Source organism: Sminthopsis crassicaudata, chromosome 6 (assembly GCF_048593235.1).
Source record: "Sminthopsis crassicaudata isolate SCR6 chromosome 6, ASM4859323v1, whole genome shotgun sequence".
Classification (NCBI taxonomy): Eukaryota; Metazoa; Chordata; class Mammalia; order Dasyuromorphia; family Dasyuridae; genus Sminthopsis; species Sminthopsis crassicaudata.
In genome coordinates, this window is record NC_133622.1 from 217,595,355 (window position 1) to 217,622,323 (window position 26,969).

At 32.0% G+C, this 26,969-nt stretch overlaps 1 protein-coding gene across 4 annotated transcripts in view; it reads left to right on the top strand.

Moving 5' to 3' along the window:
- Positions 1 to 26,969, top strand: part of METTL15 (methyltransferase 15, mitochondrial 12S rRNA N4-cytidine) — a 181,648-nt gene that overhangs the window by 82,095 nt on the left and 72,584 nt on the right. For all 4 annotated transcript variants that reach the window (XM_074274203.1, XM_074274201.1, XM_074274204.1 and 1 more), the window contains exon 3: positions 10,599 to 10,735. In XM_074274203.1, coding sequence (XP_074130304.1) covers positions 10,599 to 10,735 — 137 coding nt within the window. The remainder of the gene's footprint in view (positions 1 to 10,598; positions 10,736 to 26,969) is intronic.

The following is a 26,969-nucleotide window of genomic DNA, read 5'->3' on the forward strand; positions in this document are numbered from 1 at the left end:
GCTAGCTTTCCTCCTCCTCATTATCATTGTTGTTATAATTACTAGTTATATGAAGACAGCAATAAGACACTTTATACCAATAAAACCAGATGTGAATAACTGGGAAAATATAATTTTTCATGACTGACCCAAGCCATCACAGGATATGTGCTCTGCCCTCTGTAGTGTCTTGTTTCTGAAGAGCAGCAGGGCTGCCCTGGGCTCACTTCAGAAGGGGTGAGATGTGCTTTTGGTTTTGTTGGGGTCACATCCATGTGGATGAAACCAGTCGGGCTCTAACAATTGCATAATGAGTACTGTGGATTGAATTGAAGGTAAATATTGGGGCTTTACTCATCAATTGTTTATTCTGTATTTCCAAGTAGAGAATACTCAAGCATATCAATGCAACTTAATGCAAATATGTCTCACTATCTTATCCCTCTTCCAAACTTAGCTATTTCTGTCAAGAACACCATCCTTTATCACTCAATTTAATTTTCCTTATATGTGATTCTGTCTCTTAGCTCTATGCAATGAAGTCTCACTCTTCTTTCCCTCTAATAATATAGTTATAGCTTCCTTCAAAGCTTAAAGCTACTGCCATCATTTACCTTTATACATGCGGACTTTCATCATTTGATTGTGATCTCTCAGGAAAATACCTTTTGTTTATGTTTGTTAATATGTGTAGATTTTGTTTCCTCTCTAGAGAGTAGACTTCTTAAGTTTGCGTACTATGTTTTTGTTAGTTTTAGCTTTCCATCCCTAATGTCTTACATATTACCTATCATGTAGTAGGTATTTAATAAATGAAGATTGAATAAAAAATTATGTTAAAGAAAAAGTTAAATCTTGCACTTAAGTTTAAATAATATATTCACAGATGCTTTGCCTTTAGTTTCACAGCCTGGTCCAGATTACTCCCTCCTAGATTACTATGGTTCTACCGTTACTGCTCTATTTTCTGTTCCTCATATATACATTAAATCTTTTGTCTCAGTGCCTTTACACCTGTCTCCCATCCCTACAATGTTTTTTCCCATCATTTCTGTCTTTTAGAAGCCTCATTTTCCTTTAAAATTGCTCAAACACCACTTTTTTTTTTAAAGGAGTTGAGGAAAGACAATTGAGGTTAAATGATTTGCCCAGGATGACATAGCTAATAAGTGTCAAGGGTCTGAAGCTATTTTTCCCTTCTAATTCCAGGAGCAATGGTCTATCCACTGCACCACCTGGCTGTCCCCAAACAACATTTTCATCAAACTTTTTCTGGTTTTCAGGTTCCTACTTCCCTCTCTTTTTAAATTACCTTTTATTCACTTTCTATATTCTGTGTGTGTGTGTGTGTATAAGTATTATTCAAATAGTTTATTTTTGGACCAATTAATCAATCAAAATTAGTCACATGTTCTCTTCATTAAAATAGAAGTTTTTTGAAAGAGGTCTTGTTTCATTTTTGTCTTTTTATCCACAGTTCTTAACAAGGTGCCTGGCATATACTAGATAATAAATAAATGCTCAATAAATACTTATTGATTCATGCTGTGTATATTGCCAAATTGATCCAAAAATAAGCTGTTTGAAATAAAAACCATGTTGCTAATATTTGAACTCTTAATGGAAAAAATAACTAAACACTGAAAAGTAAATACAAAAGTTAATTTTAAATCTTAAATGAAAACTGCCCACATATCTTAGAACTGGAGGGCAAAATGGAAATAGAAGGAACCCATCAGTTACTTTCTGAAAGAAAATCCAAAATGAAAACATCCCAGAAATATCATAGCTAAAATCTGGAGTTTCCAAGTTTAAAAAATACTTCAGACATCTAGAAAGAATTCAAATATACAGTCAGAATCGCACATGATTTAGCAGCTTCAATTATAGAGAAGCAGGGAACTTAGATAATGATGGTAGAAGGCAAAGAATTTAGGTTTCTATTTAAGTCTTAAGCCAAACAAACTCTAAAGATGTATGAAAATATTGATAACTCTTTTGGAGGTGAAAAATAATGAGAATTTAAAGAGGTACCCATCAGTTAAGGAATGGTTAAACAAAATTGTGGTAGAGAGATGTGTTGGAATAATGTGTGCTCTAAGGAAAGATGGAGTTGGCTTCTGGAAACCTGCATAAAGAGCTGTGGGAAGTGGTAGAGAGTGAAGTAAACAACCAGGTGAATGATTAATAAGAAAGACAGTAATTTGGTAATGACAAACAACTGTGAAAGAATTAAAAACTTTTGGAATCATAACAACTTTATCATAATTTCAGAAGACTAATTATGAAACTTCTTTTAGAGATGTGAAGAATTTTTTCTCCCTATATAGAATGTACAATGTAGAAATTTGTTTGTCTTGACATGAGTTTTGACATGTTTTGCATGTTGGTAATAGGTTTTGGTCTACCTGTACTCAATTTTGTGTGGGTAGAGTTTTTGTTAAAAGAATGAGAAGATGGATTTTTTGCTGATTGAAAAAATATTTTTAAAAGTAAAAAGAAACCTAGAAATTAATCTTGCACTCAAGTTTTAGAAAAGCTCAATTTTATTAGAAAACTATGGTTTATATTCAGACCAATGCTGAATGTGTACGTATTTGTGTTCAATGTTTATTAAACAAATGTTGAAATTTTCTAATAAATGATGTCTCATTAGTTTTAGTCAAGGTTCTTTCAGAAATGCAGCCTTTCATTTAATTATATATTTGTTCAATTTTACCTGAAATGAATTCAAGGTTGCAAATACGTAAATTCAAAGGAAAAAATTAAAATACTTTATTTTATAATACCAGGAATTAGTAATTAGCAAAGAAACAAAATTTATTCATAAGAGGAAAACTTAAAACGAAATAAGGCCATATTGTTTCCAAAATGGGAGGAGGACTTACTAATTAAAAATCTCGCACAGATTGGAAATGACTAATCAACATTAGGGAAATAAAAAAGGAAAATCTGTACTGGTGTTGCTCATGTCTAAAAATGGTTCCATGTCCAATTTTAACAATATTTTCTAGCATGTCACCAGCAATTGTGTTTTAACTACTGGATTGAAAAGAAGTATTTTGTCATCTAATATGGTAAAAAAAAAGTTTTGTAACTTAAGATCAATTTAAATACATGTGTCATTATGGAAAATACCTGTCTTATTGCAGATAAATAACGGTGGTTGGTGGTTGCAATGTATTTGGTTCAAAATACATCTTCAGTATGAAGATTTAGAATTCAATAATAGCACAGAATATCAAAGCTGGAAGTTACTTCAAAGATCTATCTAAAATGGTCAAAGGATATGGACAGACAATTTTCAGATGAAGAAATTAAAACCATTTTCTAGTCATATGAAAAAATGCTCTAAATCACTCTTGATCAGAGAAGTGCAAATTAAGACAACTCTGAGGTACCATTACACACTTCTCCAATTGGCTAAGATGATAGGAAAAGAGAATGATAAATGTTGGAGGGGATGTGGGAAAACTGGGACACTAATTGTTGGTGGAGTTGTGAACTGATCCAATTATTCTGGAGAGCAATTTGGAACTATGCTCAAAGGGCTGTCAGACTATGCATACCCTTTGATCCAGCATTATTTCTACTGGTCTTATATCCCTGAGACATCTTAAAGGAGGGAAAGGGACCTACATGTGCAGAAATGTTTATGGCAGCTCATTTTGTAGTGGCAAGAAATTGGAAACTGAGTGGATGCCCATCAATTGGAGAATGGCTGAACAAGTTATGGTATATAAATGTTATAGAATATTATTGTTGTATAAGAAATCAACAGGAGAATGATTTCAGAAAGACCAGGAGAGACTTACATGAACTGATGCTAAGAAGAAGCAGGAGATCATTGTACACGGCAACAAGAAAATTATACAATGATCAATTCTGATGGACATGGCTTTTTTTCCACAGTGAGATGATTCAGGCCACTTCCAATGGACTTGGGATGGAGTCATCTACACTCAGAAAGTGAACTGTGGAGACTGAGTGTGGAACATAATATGGTATTTTCACCCTTTTTGTTGTGGTTTGCTTGCATTTTGTTTTCTTTCTTTCTCTCTTTTTCTTTTTTTTCCTTTTTGATCTGGATTTTCTTGCGCAGCAAGATAAGTGTAGAAATAAGTATAGAAAAACTGCACGTTTAGCATATGTTGGATTACTTGCTGTCTAGGGAAGGGGGGTAGAGAAAGGGAGGGAGAAAAATTTAGGAACACAAAGTTTTGCAAGGGTGAATGTTGAAAACTATTTTGAAAATAAAAAGCTAAAACAAGTTGAAGATTGAAACACTATAATAATAATGATAATAATAATAATAATAATAAAAAACCAGGTCATTATAGTCCAAACTGCCCTTGAACAGAAATCCTAATATCTCTTCAACTGACTTTTTTGGAAAGAATTCCAAGAAATTCATTGATTTTTTTTTTTTTTTACAAAGCAAAAAGTTTTTTGTACTTTTCTCTGTATTTGACTTTTTCTGTTCAATGGAACAAATGTGCCTTTTTGAAACTTTGACCCCTTAATCTTATTTTGCTGTAATAGGGCCATTTAGAACAATTATATTCTCTCCTTTATGCTTAAAATATTTGCAGATAAATATTGTATTTCTACTGTGCATTTTGTTTTATAGGGTAAATGTCCCTTATTTCTTCAATTTCTTTTTATATCCCAAGGTTTCTGGTCCCCTCAGCTTCCAAATCACCATCCTCTGGCCACATTTCAATATGATAAAGATTTATTCTGATTCCCAAATGGAACCTGATATTCTAGTTTTCTTACTATTATACTAAAGTACTTAAGCTCATTTTCTTTACAATTTAATCAAATTAACATATATGCATTAAAATGCAAAGCTTTTTTATTTTAAAAACCTTGGTAGTTTTTTTAAAGTTAATTAATTATTTATTTTTAACATTCATTTTTTTAAAAAATTGAATTCCAGATATCTTCCTTCCTGTAGTTCTTCCTCATCCCATTGAGAAGATAAGCAATATGTCAGTTATATATGTAAAATCATTTAAAATTTATTTTCTATTAGCCATGTTACCAAAAAAAAAAGGAAGAAAAACATTGAAAAATACATACTACAAAAATGCATTCATACTTGATTCATTCTCTCTCTGGAAGGTAGGTAGCATTTTTCATCAGATATCCTTTGGAATTTTTTTAGATAATTGTCTTGGTTAGAGTAGCTAAGTCTTTCACATTTGATCATCTTTGTAATATTGCTGTTAAATGTGTGGAATATTCTCCTGCTCACTTCACACTGCATCAGTTCATATAAGTCTTCCCAAATGATGCTAAAATCATCCTACTTGTCATGTCTTATAGCACAATAGTATTCACAATCATAATACCACAATTTGTTCATCCATTTCCTAATTGACAAGTATTCTCTTCATTTCCAATTATTTGCCATCACAAAAAGAGTTGCTACAAATATTTTCGTAATATATCCATTTCCCTATTTCTTTGATTTTTTGGGGGGGCACATACTAATTGTAGTATTGCTGGATCAAATGGTATGGAATTTTTTCAGCCCTTTGGGAATAGTACCAAATTGTTCTGATGGCTCGACCAATTCCCAACTTGAGGCGAATTGCCAGTTTTTCCATATCCCCTTCAGCATTTATCATTTTCCATTTCTATCATGTTAATTAGTTTGATAAATATGAGGTGGTGTCTCAGAGTTGTTTATGTTGTATTTCTTTAATTAATGGTGATTTAGAGCATTTTTTTCATGTGATTCTTTATAGCTTTGATTTCTTTTTCTGAAAATTCCTTATTCATATGTATTGATCATTTATCAACTAGGGAATGAAAGGTATTAATATATTTGAGATTGAGATCTTTATTAGAGAAAATTGATATTAAATGTTTTTCCCCAATTTCCTGCTTTCCTTCAAATCTTGGATGCATTAATTTTGTTTGTATGAAACCTTTTAAATTTAACATAATCAAAAATTTTATTTCCTTTGATATTCTCATATTTGATTGTAAATTCTTCCCTTATTCTCTTATCTGACAGATAAAATTTTCTATCCTCTCCTACTTTGCTTATAGTACTGCCCTTTATGTCCAACTTACCTAACTTTTCAAAAATTTTAATCATTTCCTTAACTTCTAATTTTAATATTAAGACATATTAAATTCTGAAAAGGTAAAGTTGAATTTAGGATGTTGCCTCACACAAATCACTTTTCCCCTCTGGACTTCCATTCCCTTATAATCAAATGTAAAGGTATTGGACCAGACTGTCAGTAAAATTTCTCTAGTTATAATACTCATAAAAACAATATCATATAATATGATGGTATATTTCATGAAAAGCAGTGCAGTGTAAACACAATGGAGTGAGACTTGGAGGTGGAACGTCTGAGTTCAAGTTCTGGTTCTGTCACTAACTCATTTCATTATCCTATCAACAATTCGTTTTATCTTTCTGGGATTCTAATGATAAAAATGAGGAGGTTGTAGAAGACAATCTCTAAGGAGGCTGTCACCTTAATCAACCTGATGATTTTATAGTAAGCAGGCGTAGCTTCTATCAAAATATGACTCAAAAGGATAGATTTTATCATTATATTGTAGTTATAAAACCATCAGAGTAAAATAATTTATATAAATGCATATGCATATGAAGAATCACAAAAAAATAAATTAAATTTAAGAAATAGGAAAAAAAGAAGCATCACAAGATCTTAGATATAGAGCTAAAGGGCTTATAGGGACAGAAATAGTCTGTTTTTTCATTTGAAATGTAAAGAAAGCTTGAACAGTGAATAAAATACTCTGCTGTTGAAATTGTAAGATATTATAATTAATTTCAAGTCATGGGTAATATTCCCAAAAAGGCTTAATATTAATTAATATTTAGTCAAATTAATGAACTTAATGTAGGTCACACTCAGTAGCTGAGCATCTTTTTAATAGAACTTTTTGCACACACCCATCACTCAGTAGTTATATGTTAATGACAGACTTTTGAAAAAAACAACATAATTTATTTGTAACTCCATAATAAATGCTATACCTGAAAAAGCGTAAGACTCTAATTTTCATCATAGATTTTTAGATCTAAAAAGATCTTAGAGGTCATATAATCCAAACTCCTTATGTGACTTAGAAAAGAGAAAAATAACATGAGCTATTTAAGGTCATACAGGTGTGGTAAGTGATAGAACTGGAATTTAAATCCAGGCACTTTGGGTTCTTTCCACTGTACCTTATTACTTGCCAAATCAACTTGAGATGCTTTTGCATTGATGCTTCTGTTTCTTAGAACTAGGTTTATTGATGATTGGAGTTAGTCTTCATAAATTGCCTTCAGAGATTGTGTCATCTTCTTTTGAATAATCTCAGTGATTATCGATATTTACATTTGAAGGTCTGTTTTATACTAATTCAGACAGAAGTCATTTGAATACATGACATAAAAATTGCTAGTAATGAGAATGGTTTTCTTAGGTCCTTATATATCACTTGTCTACAGAGATCTTGTCAAAAATTTCCATCATGGTTACACGTTATAAAAATTATTGCCTATCTTTTTATCATTTTTATCATTTTGAAGAGGACTGCTCTAGTAAAATTCTGGTGTAGAATGTCAGCTTCTGGATGGCAGGAGTCTTTGTGTCTTTGGTGCCTAATACAATGTCATAGCTACAGTTGGTATGTAATAAATACTTGTTCAAAGTAATTGTTATGTTTTTTATTCCTTCTTGGTCACCATTTAGGTTTACTATATTTTAGAAAACTGAATGAAGGATTTCCTGTTAAACTTGATAAACAAATTAAACATGAATTGAAAATGGAGGTGAATTTTTTCTTTGGATAATCTCAAAATTTGGGTAGTGGTCTCCACTTTGCATTTGATAAATGATCCTTCTTTCCCCTTTGAGGTTTATGTGTTCAACTTGACTGGCAATGCTAGATATTTTTCCCTCTGGATACTTATTTGATTATCAATATAGTTCCACAGACATAATCATTATATTGTAAAAAATAATTATGTAAATTATAATATTTTATATCTCCTAGTTCCCAGAAAAGTTTTAATGAAACAATTTTATATTGATTAGGATTTCTCTGACTTGGGTGATAAAACAAGCAATTTCAGGAAAATGTATTTTTTTTAAAAATGTGCACCTTGTTTATTCGGTAAATGTAGAATTAGTATTCAAAAGAAAATAGCTTTCTAGCATGATCCAGGGTAAATGTCTCCTTATAGTTTAGCTAAGCATTTTGTGGTCTTAAAATGGAGAGGGGAAAGGAATTCAACAGGGATTTTAATATTTCAGTTCAAGAAATTACACAAAACTACAAGAGATTACACAAATTAGAAAGGAAATCCTTAGGTGTTAATGTACTGTAGGATTTAAAGGGTCGTGGAATGACCACACACCTCTACAGAGGTGTCTTATGTTTAAATAGGGTCAGAAAAAAACAAGGGGTCTTCCATAGCCCCCTGCAGTGCTTAGTAAATATCTGTTAACATGGATACTTTATAGTATTTACATCCACATTCACCCTTTTCCTCATTCTTACTTCTGTCTCATGTAAACCTTTTTCAGGAGGAAATGATATAGGGAAAGGTTTTCCTCATTATTCTTCTTCCCATCTAGGGCACTTGGATGGACTCAGGTTGCTGAAAGCGTGGGCAGGTTGTGGTTTTTGCTGACAAAAATTAAATGGAAAATTAGCAACACAATCACTGTCCCCTTTCTTCTCTTTGGAGGAGAATGTTGCTAGTAATAATTGCCAAGGAACACAACCACATTTGTTGACATGCTTTCATTTATGCAGAAGACTAAATGTCATTACATAATGAATCTATGCCTTTATGTACTTTTAAAGGACTTTGTCACATTTGCCATTCAATATTATTAAGTATTTCTTTTTATTTTTTATGGGAAAAAGTAAAGCCCTCCCTTTTTGAAGTTGAAGAACACCAATAATAGGATCATTTATAATGGGAAGCATTTTATGTTGTAGCATCTATAGTCTCTAAATGGCTTTTGAATCACACCCTTCAAAGTTAGTGATTACCTAAGAAGAGATCTGTAGGGTATTCTTTGTCTCTCCATAAATCATTCAGGTGTAGGATTTGAGCTGTAAGGAATCTCAGAGGCCATCCACTATATCCTTGTACACCTGTTTTACAATTGACAGAATTAAGACCTTATAGAGTGACTTGCCTGAGGTTAAACAGGAAACAAATGTCATTTAATTTACTCTCCAACAATGATCTGCCTTAGGAGGCACTGGGGTAAGATGCAAAGAAGAGTAACCTTGGAGCATAGGAATGCTTTTGGAGTGAAAGGACATCTAAATTCAGCTTTCTGATTCTTCACTTACTGTCTTCTGACCCCTTGGTCAAGTCACTCTCTGATCTATACTTTTCTCATTTATGACACGAGCCATTTAGAATGGATAACCTTCAAGGTCTCTTTCATCTCCTAACTTTGATCATTCTCTTAGCATGTTGCATTGTACATGGGAAGTGCTTATAGACGCATAATGCTTATTGAATTGTTGATTTTGTAGTTTGGGCATTAAAAAGTAAACAAGGACTCAATATCTTCATCAACTCACCATTTTAAATTTATATTACCTCAATAAGATTTTATGGATTATTTGTTTTGTGTTTTTCTTTATTTAAAAAAAATATCACAGAGAAGTTGGATGGGTCTGGGAAATATGGAGTTATTTTTGTGTTCTTGAATATTTTTCTCATTTGTATGCAACATTTTTGAACATTGAGATAAAATGGCCCACACAGAAAGCTGTTCACAAACAGTGGGAGTATGGGTTCTGATCCCCAGGTTTTCTACTGACTGCCTCAACTAGTCACTTATGTCTCAATTTCCTTATGTGTAAAACTGAATGCGTTGGACTTGATGACTTCTTTCAGATTTTTCCTGAATTTAAATTCTGGCATCTTATAAAGACAGGATTAAAGATGGATAATCTCATAAAACAAAATAATTTGAACTCAATATATATTAGACAGTTGTTTAGGTTTAGAGCTGAACTTATTAGTTTCAATGATCTTGTGATGAAGAGAGCCATTTATACCCATACAAAGGGTTATGGAGACTGACTGATTCACAACATAGCATTTTCACTCTTTTTGTTATTGTTTGCTTGCTTGCATTTTCTTTCTCATTTTTTTTTCATTTTTGATCTGATTTTTTTTTTTTTTTTGTGCAGCAAGATAATTGTTTAAACATGTATGCCTATATTGGATTTACATGTTTTTACCATGTTTAACATATATTGGATTGCTTGCCAACAAAGGGAGAGGGGAGAGGTAAAGGGGGGGAATTGATCAGAACACAAGGTTTTGCAAGGGTCAGTGTTGAAAAATTATCTTTGCATATGTTTTGAAAATAAAAAGCTTCAATAAAAAATAAATTAATTAAAAATAAATAAAACTTAACCTGAATTTATGTATAGCAAATTACGTCCTGGTTATATAACCCCATTAGTACCTATTACCTTTATGGGGGGAAATTAACATACATATTTAGGAATTAAATATCTGTTTGAAGGAGAAATCATTGAAGACTTAAAATTCATCTTTAAATAATTTGTTTTTGTTTTTTTATGTTCACTAGAATATTCTTGATATGACATTTGGTTCAGGAGGCCACTCAAGAGCCATTCTGCAGAAAGAAGTAGATGTTACATTATATGCTCTAGATAGAGATCCAACAGCTTATGCCATAGCTCAACAGCTTTCAGAGTTATATCCGTAAGTATTGTGCTTTTTATGTAGTTTAAATACTTCAATTCTCATGAAATTCTCTGGTTTGGGTTCTGTTATCCTGTATATAGTGACAACTTTGCTCTCTCTGTTATTAAGTACTCTTCTTCTTTTCCCCACTGCAATTACTTGTAGGTGACCTTGTACAGTCCTCCCTCACTGAAATCCAATTCACCTGATTATCCTCCCTGATATTGTGGTCCTCTTTGACAAAGAAGGGCAAATAGCAACAATATTAGGTATAAACTGTTTTGTTTTGTTTTTTTTTTTGTACTGTATTTTTCCTCTTACTGCCACCACATATCCACAAATACGATAACTGGTTCTGGCCACTAAATCAAAGAAATACACATAGATACACATACGCATACACATTTAGCACACAAATAGTAATTTGCTAAACTTTTTTCTTAAAAAAAAATAAGAATATTAGTTGTTTCAGATTCTATAAATGTGCTAGAACTCCCATACTATTTATTGGAGAGAAACAAATACAAGAAAATACACTTAAACTTACAAAATTGTATTTCAGTTGTATGCATTTTAGAGCAATATCACTGATAATTAAGTTTGTTTTTGATATGCAGATAAACTTTCTTCTAAATAATCTAAATCAATGCCATCTTAGTAGTACAGTGTTGGAATTGTGGACAATGTTGTCCTAGATAAAAATGGGGTGGTTACATTTATCCTTTGGAAAAAATGTTGATTGGGGAATAATTTGGGTCTATAGGTTAAACCAAAATTAAGACATTAGCACAAAATTAAAAAAAAACAAAAAACTGAGGAAATGAGCTTGTTTCCAGATTTTTGAAGGGCCAGCTTTTATACATAAAAGATACCTTTTTCTCTAGAGTAGAAATGGAATATTTAAGTAGAAATTACATAGAAACTCAATAGGCAGAAAGACTTTATCAAAGATGGAGTTGCTAAACAATGGAATGGACAATTTTGTGAAATAGTGTTTAGTTCCCATGATGGGAAATGCCATAATGGACTATCATATGTTATGTATATTCTAGAAAATTATATATTGGTTTGGAAATTGTACTAAATGGTGAATTCCATGTTTTCTTCTAGATGTCAATTATATGTACAATATAGACATAGAATAAATGATTGTTGAATCAATGGATCGTTCTTAGTATCAGGAATCATAGTGATGCAAATTCTTCCCCCAAACATGGAAATTGAAATGTCTAAAGTTTATTTGTATACTTTTACCTAGGAATTTGTAATTGCCATTACCTGTTACATATAAATAAATTTAGGCAATTCAGTTTTTCTGGGATTTTGATTATTAATCTAGAATTGTAATTGTTTCATTTTCAAGAGCATTTTGTGATTTTTTTTTAAGGTTTATAAAACAACAATTAAAATGCTGCTCTCCCTGCAGTGTTCCAAATTCTCTCATTTCAATGTTTTTTTCAACTATCTTAAGAGTTATTTTTGGAAACAATAAATTGCATCCTGTCTCTCAGTTCTTTGAAGACTATTTCCTAGTTCTTTTGATCCATCTTATTCTTACTACTCTTAAGTTTTGAACCTCATAGAATATGGACTTCATTAGAACTGGAAAAGATCTTAGAAACCCTTAAAAACTCAGTCTATAACCTTCTACTCTTCTCCGCCACCCCTCACCCCCATTTTTTTTTTTTTTTTTTTACGAGTGAGAAATCTTAGGTCCAAGAGTTTTAAGTGCCTTGTATAAAATCACCCACCTAATTATTGGAGACTCTTTTGTCTTCTAGACTACTAATATTTTCTTTATATTTGATATCTTCTCAATAAAACTTTTGAGCCATTTATTTTTTTTTCTACTGGATTAGATGATATCTTCTCATCGTATAATTAATTCAATGTTTATATTTTAATTTGATCTTACTGTCAGAGAACTTATCTTCTTCCTATTTTTAATCAATAGTCATTGAACATCATTGTGATCAAAAAATTGATTTCATGGTGACTAAATCTCTGGTGATCATTCTTTCCTCATTGATATAGGCTTGTCATATAACAACAGATGCGCAGTTTGTCATAAGATCCATATTTGAAGCCCTTCTAACTTGACATGATCTGCCAGAGACTTGAATTGTCCCTGTCTTTAAGTAATCTATATCTCCCATAATCCAGAGATTGAAATATCAGTAACAGTTTTTGTAATATTTTATCAAAAAACTAAATGATATGAAATAATTTGAGAAAATGTCATGACATAATTTTCTGAAGCTTCTTTTTTTTAACTTACAATTTTCTTTGAAAAGGTAAAGTTTTGGACTTTCATAGAGAATCCCAAATCAATGATGTTAAAAAAAAAAAGTAATTACAAGATGAGGTTGAAGTTTAAACTCAAGCTTGACATTGTAAGCAAATACAAATAAAATCATATGTTGTCAGAAACCATAAAGTTTGTGGACAAAAAGAAATAAAATATAAATGAGAACAGTAGGGAGTTAGATTTATTTTTAATTATATGAGAGAAAATATCAAATGGTTTGCCTTCTCAGTGAGGTGGGGAGGAGAAAGAGGAAGGAAGAGAATTTAAAACTCAAAATTTTTTAGGGAAAAGAATGTTAAAATTCTATGTAATTGGTGAGAAATAAAATATTAAAATTTCAAAATAATAAAAGACAAAGTAACTGCCTAAATAAAAGGAGTAATAAAACTTAGAGACATATATAGCATGATAGACACAAACACACACAAATAATTAATCATAGTGGAATATGTGCAGGGGGTATGTAGGCATATATGAAGTATAAATTGGTGACACATGCATTTCCTTCTAAATTTTTTATGTCTTTTTGGACTTATCTATCAGCTATTTATCAGCTCTACCCTTAAAGCTTTTCTTTCTTATTTTTGCCTTATTTACATTTCATTGTCTCAGATCCCCTAAAATTAATGTATACACACAATAGAGGAAGAATAAAAGAGGAGTGATGAGGATTGTAAAAAGTGTAGATTTGCTGAAGGTCCAAAGGCCACAGTTTAGAAAAGTGTATTGTTTTATATGCATACATACATATATATATGTGTATATATGTACATATACATAGACATGCATGTGGTATATGGATTTTGTTTAAATTTCCATCAGAAAAATGTTTATTGCTCCCATTCTATTCTTTATGCTTCATCCTGACGTGTAAATATTCCCCAATTTTTGAAGGCAAAGCAGGTCCTACTAGGCTGGATGAGTTTTCACCATGGCTTTGTTAAGTCCCTTTGCATCTTTGGTGTTATGATGTTGTTGTTTAGTTGTGTCTGACTTTTTGTGACCTCATTTAGGGTTTTCTTGGAAAAGATACTAGAATTGTTTGTCATTTCCTTGTCTAGCTTATTTTAAAAATTCTATCCTTAGAAATCATTTAACTCTGATTTAGTAGGGGAAGATCCACATTGATTTAGTTTTAGATCCTTGTGGTATTGCAGAATATCCAATATAATCTGCATTTTAACAATACTGAAAACAGGTAAGTACTTTCCAGATATACTCAATTTTAGTATTTCCTGTTTCAACATTTCTGCTTTAGAGAAAGTTGTGAACCAAGTTTTACCACCCAAAGTTAAAAGGGCATACCATAAATCTTTGTATATTCACACTACTCATGCATTTTGCCTCTTTCTTTCAACTTCCCCCATTATTTGAGGACATATGTTTTTTTTTTTTTTTTTCCATCTGTATACCTCATTTCTTTTTTGAAAAGCTGCTTTAAATTGTTTCTAAAGTTTTGTTAGGAGCAATCAAAGGAGCATGAATAACCCTATTTCCTGTAAGTAAGTAGAAAGAAGTGATATCAAAGAAGTGATAGAAAAGTTTATCTGCTCTGACAAAAATTTTCAGGAATTTTAATTGCTGGAGAAATACACTTCCCTTTTCAACAGCTAGCTTCCAAATTTACCTTTACCCTAGATGGGGAAAGGGGAAGGAAAGCAATTTATTCTAGCAGCTCCCCAATTCACCTCCCTCCACCTTTTATTGTTAAATTATCTGCTAAAAGTGTGTGTGTGTGTGTGTGTGTGTGTGTGTGTGTGTGTGTGTGTGTGTGTGTGTGTAGGGTGCTATTGACAAGCTATATTATATCAAACATTTCTTCTTTTCAAAATTCAGGTTTCTGAGTAAATATTCATATAGTTTTCCCCTGTGAAAGACATATCTGCTATAAATTTCACTTGCTATTAGGGGTCATTTCTGCTATGTAACATTAAAATGTATGAATTTCTATAAGCATATCCATATTTTAAAAAAAAAAGACAAATTACAAATTACCTGGGCCATTTTAACTATTGATAATAGTCTTTTACTTTTTTATTATCATGAAAATATTATAAAAGTGACATTACAGTTTTTCCTGTTTGAATATTAAATGACACCTGGTCCAAATAGCCATCAGACATTATTTATTTTGAGAAAGAAACTAATTAGATCACTAATAAATTGAGCATTTTATTCCATTTTTAGGGAAGGCTTTTCTTCTCATCTTGTTGAAAAGTGCTAAATTTGGAAAGTAATAGTATAAATATTGCCAAATTTGGAAAAGAATGGTCTTAAGATTTCTATTTTAATGGTATTTCTTTTGTATAATTCTTTGATATGTTTTAATTCTTTTTGATATATAAGGCAAATTGGAACTCATATGTGTGCAATTTAAGAAAGTTTTTAAAATTGACCTGTAAGAGTCCCAGTCCCTTTTCCCCAGGTATTGGTCCTCTGCCAGGCCATTATCAAGTAGGAAAGAAATTGATCCAAATCCCTAAAGGTCTAAACTTTTTGAGAAAGCAAAACACAACACAACACAACACAACACAACAAAACAAAACAACAAAACAATAATGTCCATGAAAACTAATTCCTTTTCTACTTTTTTGGTTATAGACTCCAAGTTCTCAAAAGTCTTAGAAAAGATCAAAGGCAATATTTTCCTACCCTAGACTTTGGTCCTTAGCATTGAAGAATGCAGCATGATATTAACAAGACTTTATTAAAAACAAATCATATATGGTGGATATTTTAAGAGAGAAAAGGTAGGAACATGGTAATACAAAAGAATTAAAAGATGTCATTCTTGGTCTTAAAGAATTTGCATTCTAAATATGGAGACAAATCTACAATACAAAATTAATGTATTCAATTGAGTGGTACTGACTAGAATGGCAATAGAATTTCACAGATGGAAAGATCAGTGTGGGTTGGAGTTAGTAAGGCATAAAAATCTCTATCTGGCCACATACATGCACTGCTTTTCTGGAATTTTTCAAATAAATTTAGTAATGCCCTAATGTCCACATTTTCGATGAGCCTTTTCCTAGTCAGGAATTCTTAATTTTAGATAGGAAATGATATGACTGTTTTTGAATGTATAGAAAAGAAAGTAAAGTCACAATGAAGAGAGCCTGAGTCAGTAAAAATGTTACTCGATTAGTAAAACAGAAGCTGGTATAAATATGTCTAGATTGTGAAAATGATGACAGGATAGGTTGGTTACAGGGATTTAGAACTGATTGATTGATATGTCCAAAAATAATCATTAATGGCCATTCTAACTAGGATGGAAGTATTTGGGAATACCCATTAGGGATTTATGTTTTTCATCATTTTTTATCAACAATTTGGTTAAAGGCATAAATAATATATATACTTGTCAAATTTGTAAATGGCCCAAAGTTAGAAAGAACTGAATGAATGATACAGTAGAGAGCAAAAATCAATGGAATTGGATAAGATGGAATTTAATAGGAATAAAGTTAAAATCTTCATTTGGATTTCTCAAGTCAACTTTATAACTACAAGATGGATGAGCTTAATGAGAATCATTTTGGAAAAAATATGCATTTTAGTAGGTCTATAAGCTTAATATAAGTTCAATTTAGAAGCTAAAAAAGTGTTACTATAAATTATAAATTATGCCACAGTAAGAGAAAGTGTTCAGAAGTCTTGCAGGTTGCCTTGGTCAGAACACATCTGAAGTATTGTGTTTGATTATGGAAGGTATAAATTGGCAATCATCAGAAGAAAGTGATTGAGTGAAGGACCTCAAGCTCATGTGAAAGGCACTGGGTCTGTTTAGCCTGAAAATGACTTGGAATTGAAAAATGATAATCTTCAAATATTTGCAAAGGATACCATGTGGCATAAAGGTTTACACTTATGCTTTTCCCAAAGATCAGATTCAGGAACAATAAACCAATACATAGAAGAGATTCAAATTCATAAGAATGAGACTCATTCTCCAGTTGACACATGGTTACAGGATGGTACCAGGCAGTTCTCAGCAAAAGAAAATCAAACTGTCAATATCTGTATTAAATTTTTTTAATCCCTAGATTACTGATAGAGAAATGCATGTTAAAACAATTCTGGCATTCCACTTGACACTCCTCTTACATCAAGGTTAACATAAAATGGAGAGTGACAAATGCTAGAGGGACTGTGGGCAAACAGGTATATTAATACACTGAAGGTGGATTTGTCAGTTGGACATTCTGGAAAACATTTTGGAATTAATTGCTGGCTCTCTTCCCCTCAAGCTATTAAACTCTGAATGCCCTTTGAATCAGCAATGTTATTCCTGGATTTATATTCCAAAGACATCAGAGAAGAAGGAAAGGGAGCCATATGTACAAAGATATTTGTGTCCATTCTTTTTATAGTAGTAAATATTTAGAGACTCAAAGAGGTGTCCATCAGTTGGAGAATGTTTGAATAAGTGATGGTGTATGAATATGATGAAGTACTATTGTGGTATAGGAAAGATGAGAGGGACAGCTTCACAGAAACATGGAAAGAGTTGTGTGACCTGATGCAGCCTGAGGTGACCTTCTAGAACCAAGGAGAACAATTTCTAAATAAAATCACATATTAAATATAAATAATTTTGAAGACTTAGACACTTTTTTATTTCTTGATTTCTTATGGTTTGGGGAAGGAGAGTAGTGGAAGACGAGAAGATGAAAGCGAAAGAATATAAGTAGTTTAAAAATAAAATTTAATTTAAAAAAAAACTGAATGAAGGTTACAGAAGGAAATTTCCTTCAATTTGAAGAAAAAGTTATTAGCAAGTAGAGTTAACAAAGTAATGGGCTGCCTTGTGAGGTTAGTAGACCTAATTAAAAATACTTATGTAAAATTTATTGTTGTAGATGTTATAAAATGTATTAATTTTCAGTCATCTATAATTTGGCTGCCTCTGAAGACTCATCAAACTCTAAAATATCATGATTTTATAGTGTCACAAAAATATTTTTGGGACAAAAAGATGTTGGAATATGTTCAGTTGCAAAATTAAAATCATGTTTATATATGTGGGTTATATTTTTTGTACAGTTTGGTATTTTTATTTCTTTTTTAATGTAGTCATATAGTATCTTTATTCATTATTGAATCATTTTATTATTATGTTCTTAATACTGAGTTATTTAACCCTTAAGTAATATATTCTGTTGCCCCCCAAGGCATAGGAAGAAAGATGTATGGTTGATTTTTCAGTGCATTCTGTTTTCAACATTAAAATTCATTTCTTCTCAGGCTTACAAATATAAATTTTTAAAAATTAAATAATAAAACTGTGCTGTTAAAAACAGGTGCTATTCTTTGATTAAGAGTAGAATTTTAGATTATCATCTACTATATACCAGAAATAAAATATAGCCAAGATAAAGTTCTCCCTTCAGTTCCTTACTTGGTAATTTTTCTCTTGTTTAAAGATCAGACTAGCTTTAATCCCCACCCAATTCTCACCCCCTATGTTGTGTATACTGGTGCATTAATAAGGCAAAAAAATAGGTCAATTCCTATTTAGATATTCAGTGTGTAGGTGGAAATCCTTTGACGGGTTTTCTGGGGAAACCTCTAACATGGGAATTGCTACTGAGATTCCAAGAGAATAAAATAAATTCTGTCAGCAGCAATATGTATTACAAATAAACACTTTCACACCCACTAAAAAAAAAAAAAGGAGAGGTAGAATGAAAAAGGTTACTAAAATCTAGCAATTAAATAATGTCATTCTAACTTTTAATGTTGTGAATCTACTCCGCGTCTTCACGTTCTACTCAGTATGCTCATTTGACAACATATCCTCATATGGGAGATGATATAGAATAAGATAAAAACAATAGACATCCTTAATTATTTTATGATTCTGTATCATTCTATAACAGTTTAATATCAATATTATTAATGAATATATATTCCTTTGCAAAGTAGGAAAAAATGGTACAAGAGTATAAAAATTTTCATCTCACAAAAGAGTGAGTTTTAGGGGAGGTAGTTAAATATATATAACACTTAATATGAAATTAAATAAAACCAGATCACTCTAATATCATTTAATGAAGAAATGGAAAGGACAGCAAGTGGACAGCAAATGGACAACATCTTATCTGTAATGTTTCAATAGCTATACATTTTCTTAAATGCTATCAAAACCACCAGGCTTAGACTCCCTTACTCTTGTACTTGTACTATATTAGGGCATGAAAGTAAAGCCAAAGAAGATAAAATTAGGGGACATACACAGGAAATTTTACTAAGCTGTTTGGCTTAGTCATTTGACTTTAGGGAATATATCCCACAGTAATTTTTGATAACAACAACAACAACAACAACAACAACAACAACAACAACAACAACAACAACAACAACAAAAACACAAACCTTTATGTGTGCACAGGCTCGTATGCATGCATACACACAACATACATTAATGCCAATATTATTTGAGATAGCAAAAAGAAAAAAAATCTGTAAAACATAATATGTGTCTGATGATTCAGAATGGTTGAAAAATATTTGGCATTGATAGTATGATAGATTCTTACTAAGCTATAAGAAATGATGACTATGTAGACTTCTATAAAATCATACCTATATTAATGAGCAAAGGTAAAATAATAATACAAGATTATCTTCCAAGCCTTCTGTTTCTTTACATTGGTGGCTACTAAATCTTGACCATGGATCCACAGTATTTGGATTTAGGCATAATATTCCTGGAAATTTTCATTTTTTGAATTCTTTCAGGAGGTGACCAGTAAATTCTTTTAAATTCTTCTTTACCCTCTGTTTTAAGATATCTGGGCAATTTCCTTTTATAATTTCTTGAAATATTATTTCAAAGCTCTTTTTTTGATCGTAGTTTTCCATTACCTCTATAATTCTTAAATTATCTTTTCTTAGTATATATGAGATATTTTGCATTTTCTTATATTTTTCAGTCTTTGAATTTGTTTTATTGTTTCTTGATGTGTCATGGAATCATTATCTTCCAGTTGATCACTTCTAAATTTTAAGGCATTGAGTTTTTGCATCTCTTTTTCCATTTGGCCAATTTTGATTTTTAGGAGTGATTTTCTATATCATTTTTGTGTCTTTTTTTTTTTTTTTAAACAAACTTAATTCCTTTTTTCCTAATTTTGCATTATTTTCATTCCCCCTTTTTCTTTTACCACCTTAATTTTTTTAATCTGTTTTTTTTTTCTTTTTTTAAATTTTCTTTCAAAAAAAATTCTTTCTTTAGCTTTTCTAGGAATTCTCATTGGCTTTATATCATATCTGTTTTTTAATTTTATTTATTTTTATTTTGAGGCTTTGCTCATTATTGTATATTTCCAAGACATTGTCTTTTTCTTAGTTTGTGTCTTAGTCTTCTCTGTCACCAGAGCAGTCTTTTAGGATGAAAAGGATGCCTTTCCCCTCCTTTCCTTTAGCTCATTTGTCCAATATGTTTCTTGCACTTGGACTTTATGCTAGAGTTGTGCTCTGCTCACCTCACAAGGGTGAGAAGTAGAATTACATATCTGAGTTTTAGTCTTTTATGTTTTTGTTGCTATATTCACAGTTCTAGGTCTAGAGGTCTACTCTAGTCATCACCATTCTGGTTTGTGCTCTGCTTCTTATCCAAGTAGCCCTTCTACTCTCTTGTGACTACAATTGCTCCTTCCCACCCTAGAATTGTAACCCCATACTGGATGATGGGTGAAGGAGCTGCCAAATGGCATTGGTCCTGTGCATGATACTAGCATGGGGTACCTTGGTAAGGAGACTTATTTAGATGTTTATTGGGAAGTATCTGTTGTATCAAAACAATATATATTTTCTTTTTGAAAAATGAAATTTAGAAGGATAGTGTTAAATCAATAAAATTGATGATAGAGGACTTTAAGGGTCTTTTTTCTGAATAGAGATTATTCTAACATAATAGAAAAGAAATAAGAGCCCACTGTATCTTTTGTCTCTTGATAAAATGTAGTTTTAAAGAATATCCCTCAAAAAGGTGTATCATACACACAAAGTCTACAATAGTGCATGGGTGATACAAGGAGAATTACAAAATTTCAGACTTAAGGGGGACTTCAATAGCTAGTTAGTTTAACCCATACACCAAAAGAATTCTCTCTACGATATACTACATATAAGTTGTTCAACCTCTTGTGGATAATCTTTATTGAGTAGAAATCTATCATCCTGTCTTTCCTCCTCCTTCTGGGCTTCAGGGTGAGCATCTCTACTTCCTAAAGACTCAAGAGTCCTTCAAAGAGATGTTATGTTTGGTACTTCATTGAAGAGTTTCATGCCATTAAACATACCCCCAAACCCAAAACAAAATAAGAACATCTAATCATATAAATCTGAAGCTGTGCAAAGTTCAAATATAATATTGATGAAGAGATTCAGGAAATTCAGTTCAATTCAACAGCCATTTATTAAGTACTTACTATGTCAGACACTGTGTTGAGCACTGGAGATATTTGGGGATATTTAGACAAAACCTAACTAGCCAAGGAGCTTACATTTTAGTGAAGAGAAGGCTCACTTTTCCCAGAGATCTGGTGATTTGAGATTTTATTCTATTTTGATTATTATGTTTAGCCATGGGACTGTAATGATTAAATATTTGTTTCCCAACTAATACATTGGGACACTTTGCTGCATTATGAGGTAATGATTGTGTAATAGCAAATTTATTCACAGTAATTGCCAGTTTTTTATACTTTATGTGATATACATTATGATAATCATAAATAGTTGGAATGTGAGTGTGGGACAGATGGAAAGAGATGACTGTCTGGCTTTTCTGGTGAATGGAGGATAGAGATGAGGGAGTTTCTGTTTATCAACCGCTAAAAAAAAGTTTTGGAATCTTAATCTAAACTGCCTTAGGTATTAGAATAACACAATTGTCAGATACAATCAGAGCTGTTCTTTCAGGGCCTGGTAAACAAACTGTGATAGTCGTATTTTAATTCTACCCAAAGCAAGTCACCTAATATGTGCAGTGTATACTCTTATCTGTAAAATGGGTATTGGTTTTTCTTGTCCTACCAGCCTCTCACAGTTGTTGGGAGGAAAACAGTTGGCAAACATTAAAGTTGTCAGTTCCTCCAAAGTAATCAAATACTTTTGACTTGTTATAGGAATACCTGTTTTAAAAATATTTTGATTTTTTGAATTTCTTTGACAATATTATTTTTCCTTTGATTACTGAGTAAAGATTGATACTAGGAGAATTTGAGACATTTTAGCAAAAGAAAAATGTATCAGGGAGAGAAAGGTAAGAAAATCAGAAGCATTAACAATTCTTTTTAGAGGAATTTTTTCTAGTCATTTACATCTATAATTCTATATAGCAGCTCTGCTATATAATTTGTATATTGCAGATCTCAAGGTAAATGAGTGATTGTCTTTGAGCATCTTGATGTAGAAATCAGAATAGAATTTTTTAGTGGAGTGAATGTGTAATAGTTTATCTTATAATGATGTCACCTGACAATGTGCTTTGTGTTGCATAGAACCAGACCTATGAATTTTCTACCATCCATAAAATTCTCCAATAATCTTAACTTCAGTTTCAATTAATTAGATTCTAAAAAGCATTTAGAACCTCAATTGGCAGATTTCTGAAATTCTATGAACTCATTTTTAAATTTGTCCTACTCTATGACCAGAACTGTTCTGCAGGAATGAACATTTGGAACTTACACAAATTGTCTTTAAGAATATTAATAAAAATTCATATTTTAAGATGGTGTCTCTTTGAATCTCGCATCATAGGAGGTTGACATAGGATTCACAGACATGGTTGCTTATGATTAGTACATAATTGTGTATTGTATTAGAGAGGGATCTTTATTCCAGGACTTTCTATTTTTCTTTTATCAAATACCCATAATGTTGACCCGTTTGCTGGCACCTATTAGATAAATAATCAAACAAGGGGGTAAATAGCATATTTCAACCCTAAAGCTGAAAGGTGAGAAAAGAGAGTATGTAATTTGTCTTATTTCTCCATGGCATATCTTGTACATTTTAAACTCTTAGGATATTTGGTGGTAATTTGGGATCAAAATAAAGCAAGCATTCAAAAATATATGGAAAACCATCTTTTATGTATATGGTGAACAGTTTTCTGCTTTGTGGTCTTTTATTTGGCCTTTGTGACAAGTCTTATGATTTTATAGCAACTTAGAATTTTGGGTTCTTTTTTAATTAAAGAAAAAAAAATTCTTCTTAGCCAACAGAATTACTTTTTTTCAAATATCAAATTGAAAAATGTTCATAGCAGTACACTTGTAGTATGCTTGGAATGGCTGTCTTTGATACATAAAACATAAGGGACCCAACAGAAAGGAAAACTCATACTTCTTAATACTTTCTTTCCTGAAGAGTCACCTAACATAATAAGAATGTTCTTGAATACCTTTTTGTAAAAGCAACAAATGATTTCTTATAAGTGATTCTTACATTCCACCTTTGGTAAATAGGATCAAATTAGAGATGATCCCTTCTAAACATTTCAAATGTTTTGTTATTTGTTATTGTTGGCCCATACCTGTGATTTTATCCATGTAGCATATTCCTTGTATCTTTCCTAATTGAAAATTAGCAATTTTTCTGTAATTCATATCTTTAATGTTGTTGCCAAGGAAGTTGAGAGGTTAAAAGTCACTTTCTGTACTTTAAAACCAGAACATTGCAAGAGGCTGGATTTGAATTCTGTTTCGCTGCCTTTTTTCCCCCATGCCATACAGCTTTTTTTTTAATAAAACATTAATTAAAATGCTGAATATATTAGCAATACTCAAGAAATTAAGAAGATTTAATCATATCTTTAAAATGTCATAAAATGGAAACATTGAGAATGACAGCATAGTCCTTTTGACATTTCAGACACTTAATAGATGATTCTTTGGTTGTGGTTCCAGAAGCTCTTAATATATGATTTTCTACTTTGCCCCATTTAGTGCATTTAAAAAATCACTGTCTTTTTACAGATCACATCTCAGTTAAATAAAATGTGTTTTCTCTGTTATGGTGTTTTCAGATGTTATATGGTAGGAACAACTAACAAGCCTGAAATGCCCTTTCCCTAGTTTGCCGAAAAGGAACGCAGTGATGTATGCTGGGACATGGAGTTGTCTAGCAACTAGCTAATTCTGAAGATCATCAGCAAATGAGTGGTGAATGACTGTGTCAATCTGTGTTTCCACCTTAGTTTTCTTTATCTAACTGGTAATGTCCTCCTCTTGAGCTATCTTCTTAATTTGGAATAGTGTTACAACCTATACACTTGTGGCTACAGTATTGAGCAGAGACAAGATATTTACAAAATAACAATGCTGGATCTGCTATATTATTTATTGGCATCCCCTACCAGTAGATACTTGTATCTCAAAACCTCAACCTGACAAAGTATCAAACCAGCATCCATATCACCCCTTTTGTCATGTACTTCCTCCTCCTCTGACTGGCCCCATCCATCATAACTAGAATACAGGGAAATATATGGAGGTGCCCAGTCTTAGATCTAGCTTTGCTCCCAAATCTCTGGCAGAGAGAGAAGAGAGAGAGAAGCACTCCACTTCCCTCCCTCCGTACTCATCGGGGATCTTAAGATTTTTTTTTGGAAGAAAAAGGCATTTCCTAAAACAGGCCGGGGCCATTACTATTTGGTGATTCTGTGGAGGAAATCCATTTTGAATGTGGAAGGTTTACCAGATAATCTTTGCATTTCTTTTTGGTTCTGAGTGTCTGTGATTTTCTGATCCTTGCTCCCTGAATTCAATGTATTAACTCTCTGAATTCCGCTTTCTACTTTTTCTGGAGACCATACTTCCGAAAACTTTGGTGTTTTAGTACAGTACCCTAAATGCTAATTCTAAATTTAAATTTGTTGCACTCCCTTATTTGTATTCCTATTAGGATTTCTAATCTTGTGCTAGACACTGAAGAACCTTAGAAATACACCTAGTGTTACCTATACTGTAACATTCAAAGGTGTGTCAAATTTGAGCAGAGAAGGCACCTTTGGGAAATAAACAACTGGTTAAGAATATGGTGTCCAAGGATGGAATCCAGACTTATTTCAAAATATAGGAATTATGGATTCCTGGCCAAAAATGGAGTGTGGCTAAAGAGAGCTGTTTAAAATATATTTGCCTCAAGCCCTACAAATCTCATCCAAAGGAATAGACCAAAAAGCAAGAGAGAGGAAAAGTACCTACATGAAAACTGCCTATATTTATCAAGCTATCTGCTGCCACAAAGTGTGGTTCCACTGTTGGAGGAATTATAGCAGCAGAGATAATGAGAAATTTACAGTAGATAAAATATAACAAAAGATCAAATAATAAAACTCATGAGCTTCTCTGACTACAAACAAAAACATGTTAAAGAATTGTTTCAGAAAGACTATACAAGTTTTCAGTATTCAGAGGAAAAACACATTCTTAGGAAAAGAAAACTGAAACAATTTTGAGGTTTCATAATCAACAAATAGCTAAAGATAACCAAAAAATCTAGAAATAGCCATTGTTGAAAGGGCTGTGGGAATGTAAGCATGCTAATAAATCTTTGGTTATAAACCCTACATTTGTTGGGATGTTCTGGAAAGAAAATTGTATTTATGAAGAAAAATTAACTTAAGTTTTCATCACATGATTCCACTACTGGGCATATAGCATAAGGAAATTCTGGAAATTTTTAAAAGGACATATGCATGCCAAAATATTCAGAATACTCTTTGTGGTAGCAAAGAATTGTAAATAAAGAGGATGGCCATCAATTGTGGAATAGCTGAACAGCTTTCGGATACTGATGTAATTAAATATTATTATACAATTAGCTGAATGCAAAAGCAACTGCAGCAGCATGGTAGGACTTAGTTGGACTTGATGACTTCTGAAGACCCTTATTGCTCTAAATGGCCTCTCGGCTCTTCTCCTAAGCTTGGGGCCAGTAACTGTGCTGCAGCTGTATCCCTGAGACATGATGCCAAAGTTCATAGCCAATGGATTTGGCCATATTGGATGCCAAATATAATACACTCATAAAAGACATGAAACAAGCATTAGAAATGGCTTTAAAGAGAGTCTTTAGGCTTTACAAAGATCAGGTTTATGACTTTATTAGTGATACTCATTCTCATACTTTTGATTCTGTTACTGACATTGCCCTTAACCACTTTTGTCAAGCTTATTTCTTTTCGTGGCAAAATATATGGCTATAGAAACCATATAATAGAACTCATGGTTTATATGGCCTTCAAGGAGTAAAGTAGAAAATCTTTTTTTCTGCTGAAAGAAGACTGACCACTGGGAAGCCCACATCCTAAAGCAGTTTCTCTATCTAATGAATCTCGTACCTCACACCTAGGTCCTGACCTAGGATATCCCTGTAGTTAGGAGCCAAGTCTAGTCTTATGTTCTGTACTATCAACAAAATCTAAGGAAAACCTGCGATTTGTGATGCACAGTTGAGTCAGCACAATCAATAAAACAATGTACCCACTGATTATGGTAGCTGAAATGAAAAGAACATTAAGTGAAAGCCACTCTCTAAGTAACTGTAATGACCAATCTCTGTCCTAGAAAATGGGTAATAAAATATACCTCCCTTCTGGCATTGCATATACGTAATGTATGCAGTGTCTGACATGATCACTGTTTTATTTTTAGTTAAACAACTGATCCCTTATAAATGACTTATCTTTTTAATCAGGATTTAATGACCTGTGTTAAAATGCATATTATTTAACTATTATTGTTTATTTTCATTTGTTAACCAGAATATGTGATTTTATATTTTACTACTGAATTTAAACTATAAACATATGTTATACATTTTCAAATAAAGATAGTTCCAGCAAGGAAGAAAATGAAAGATTGTTCAAAAACAAATTCTTCCCAAAGCTTTTATTAAAAAGAGATCCCAGGCCAGCCT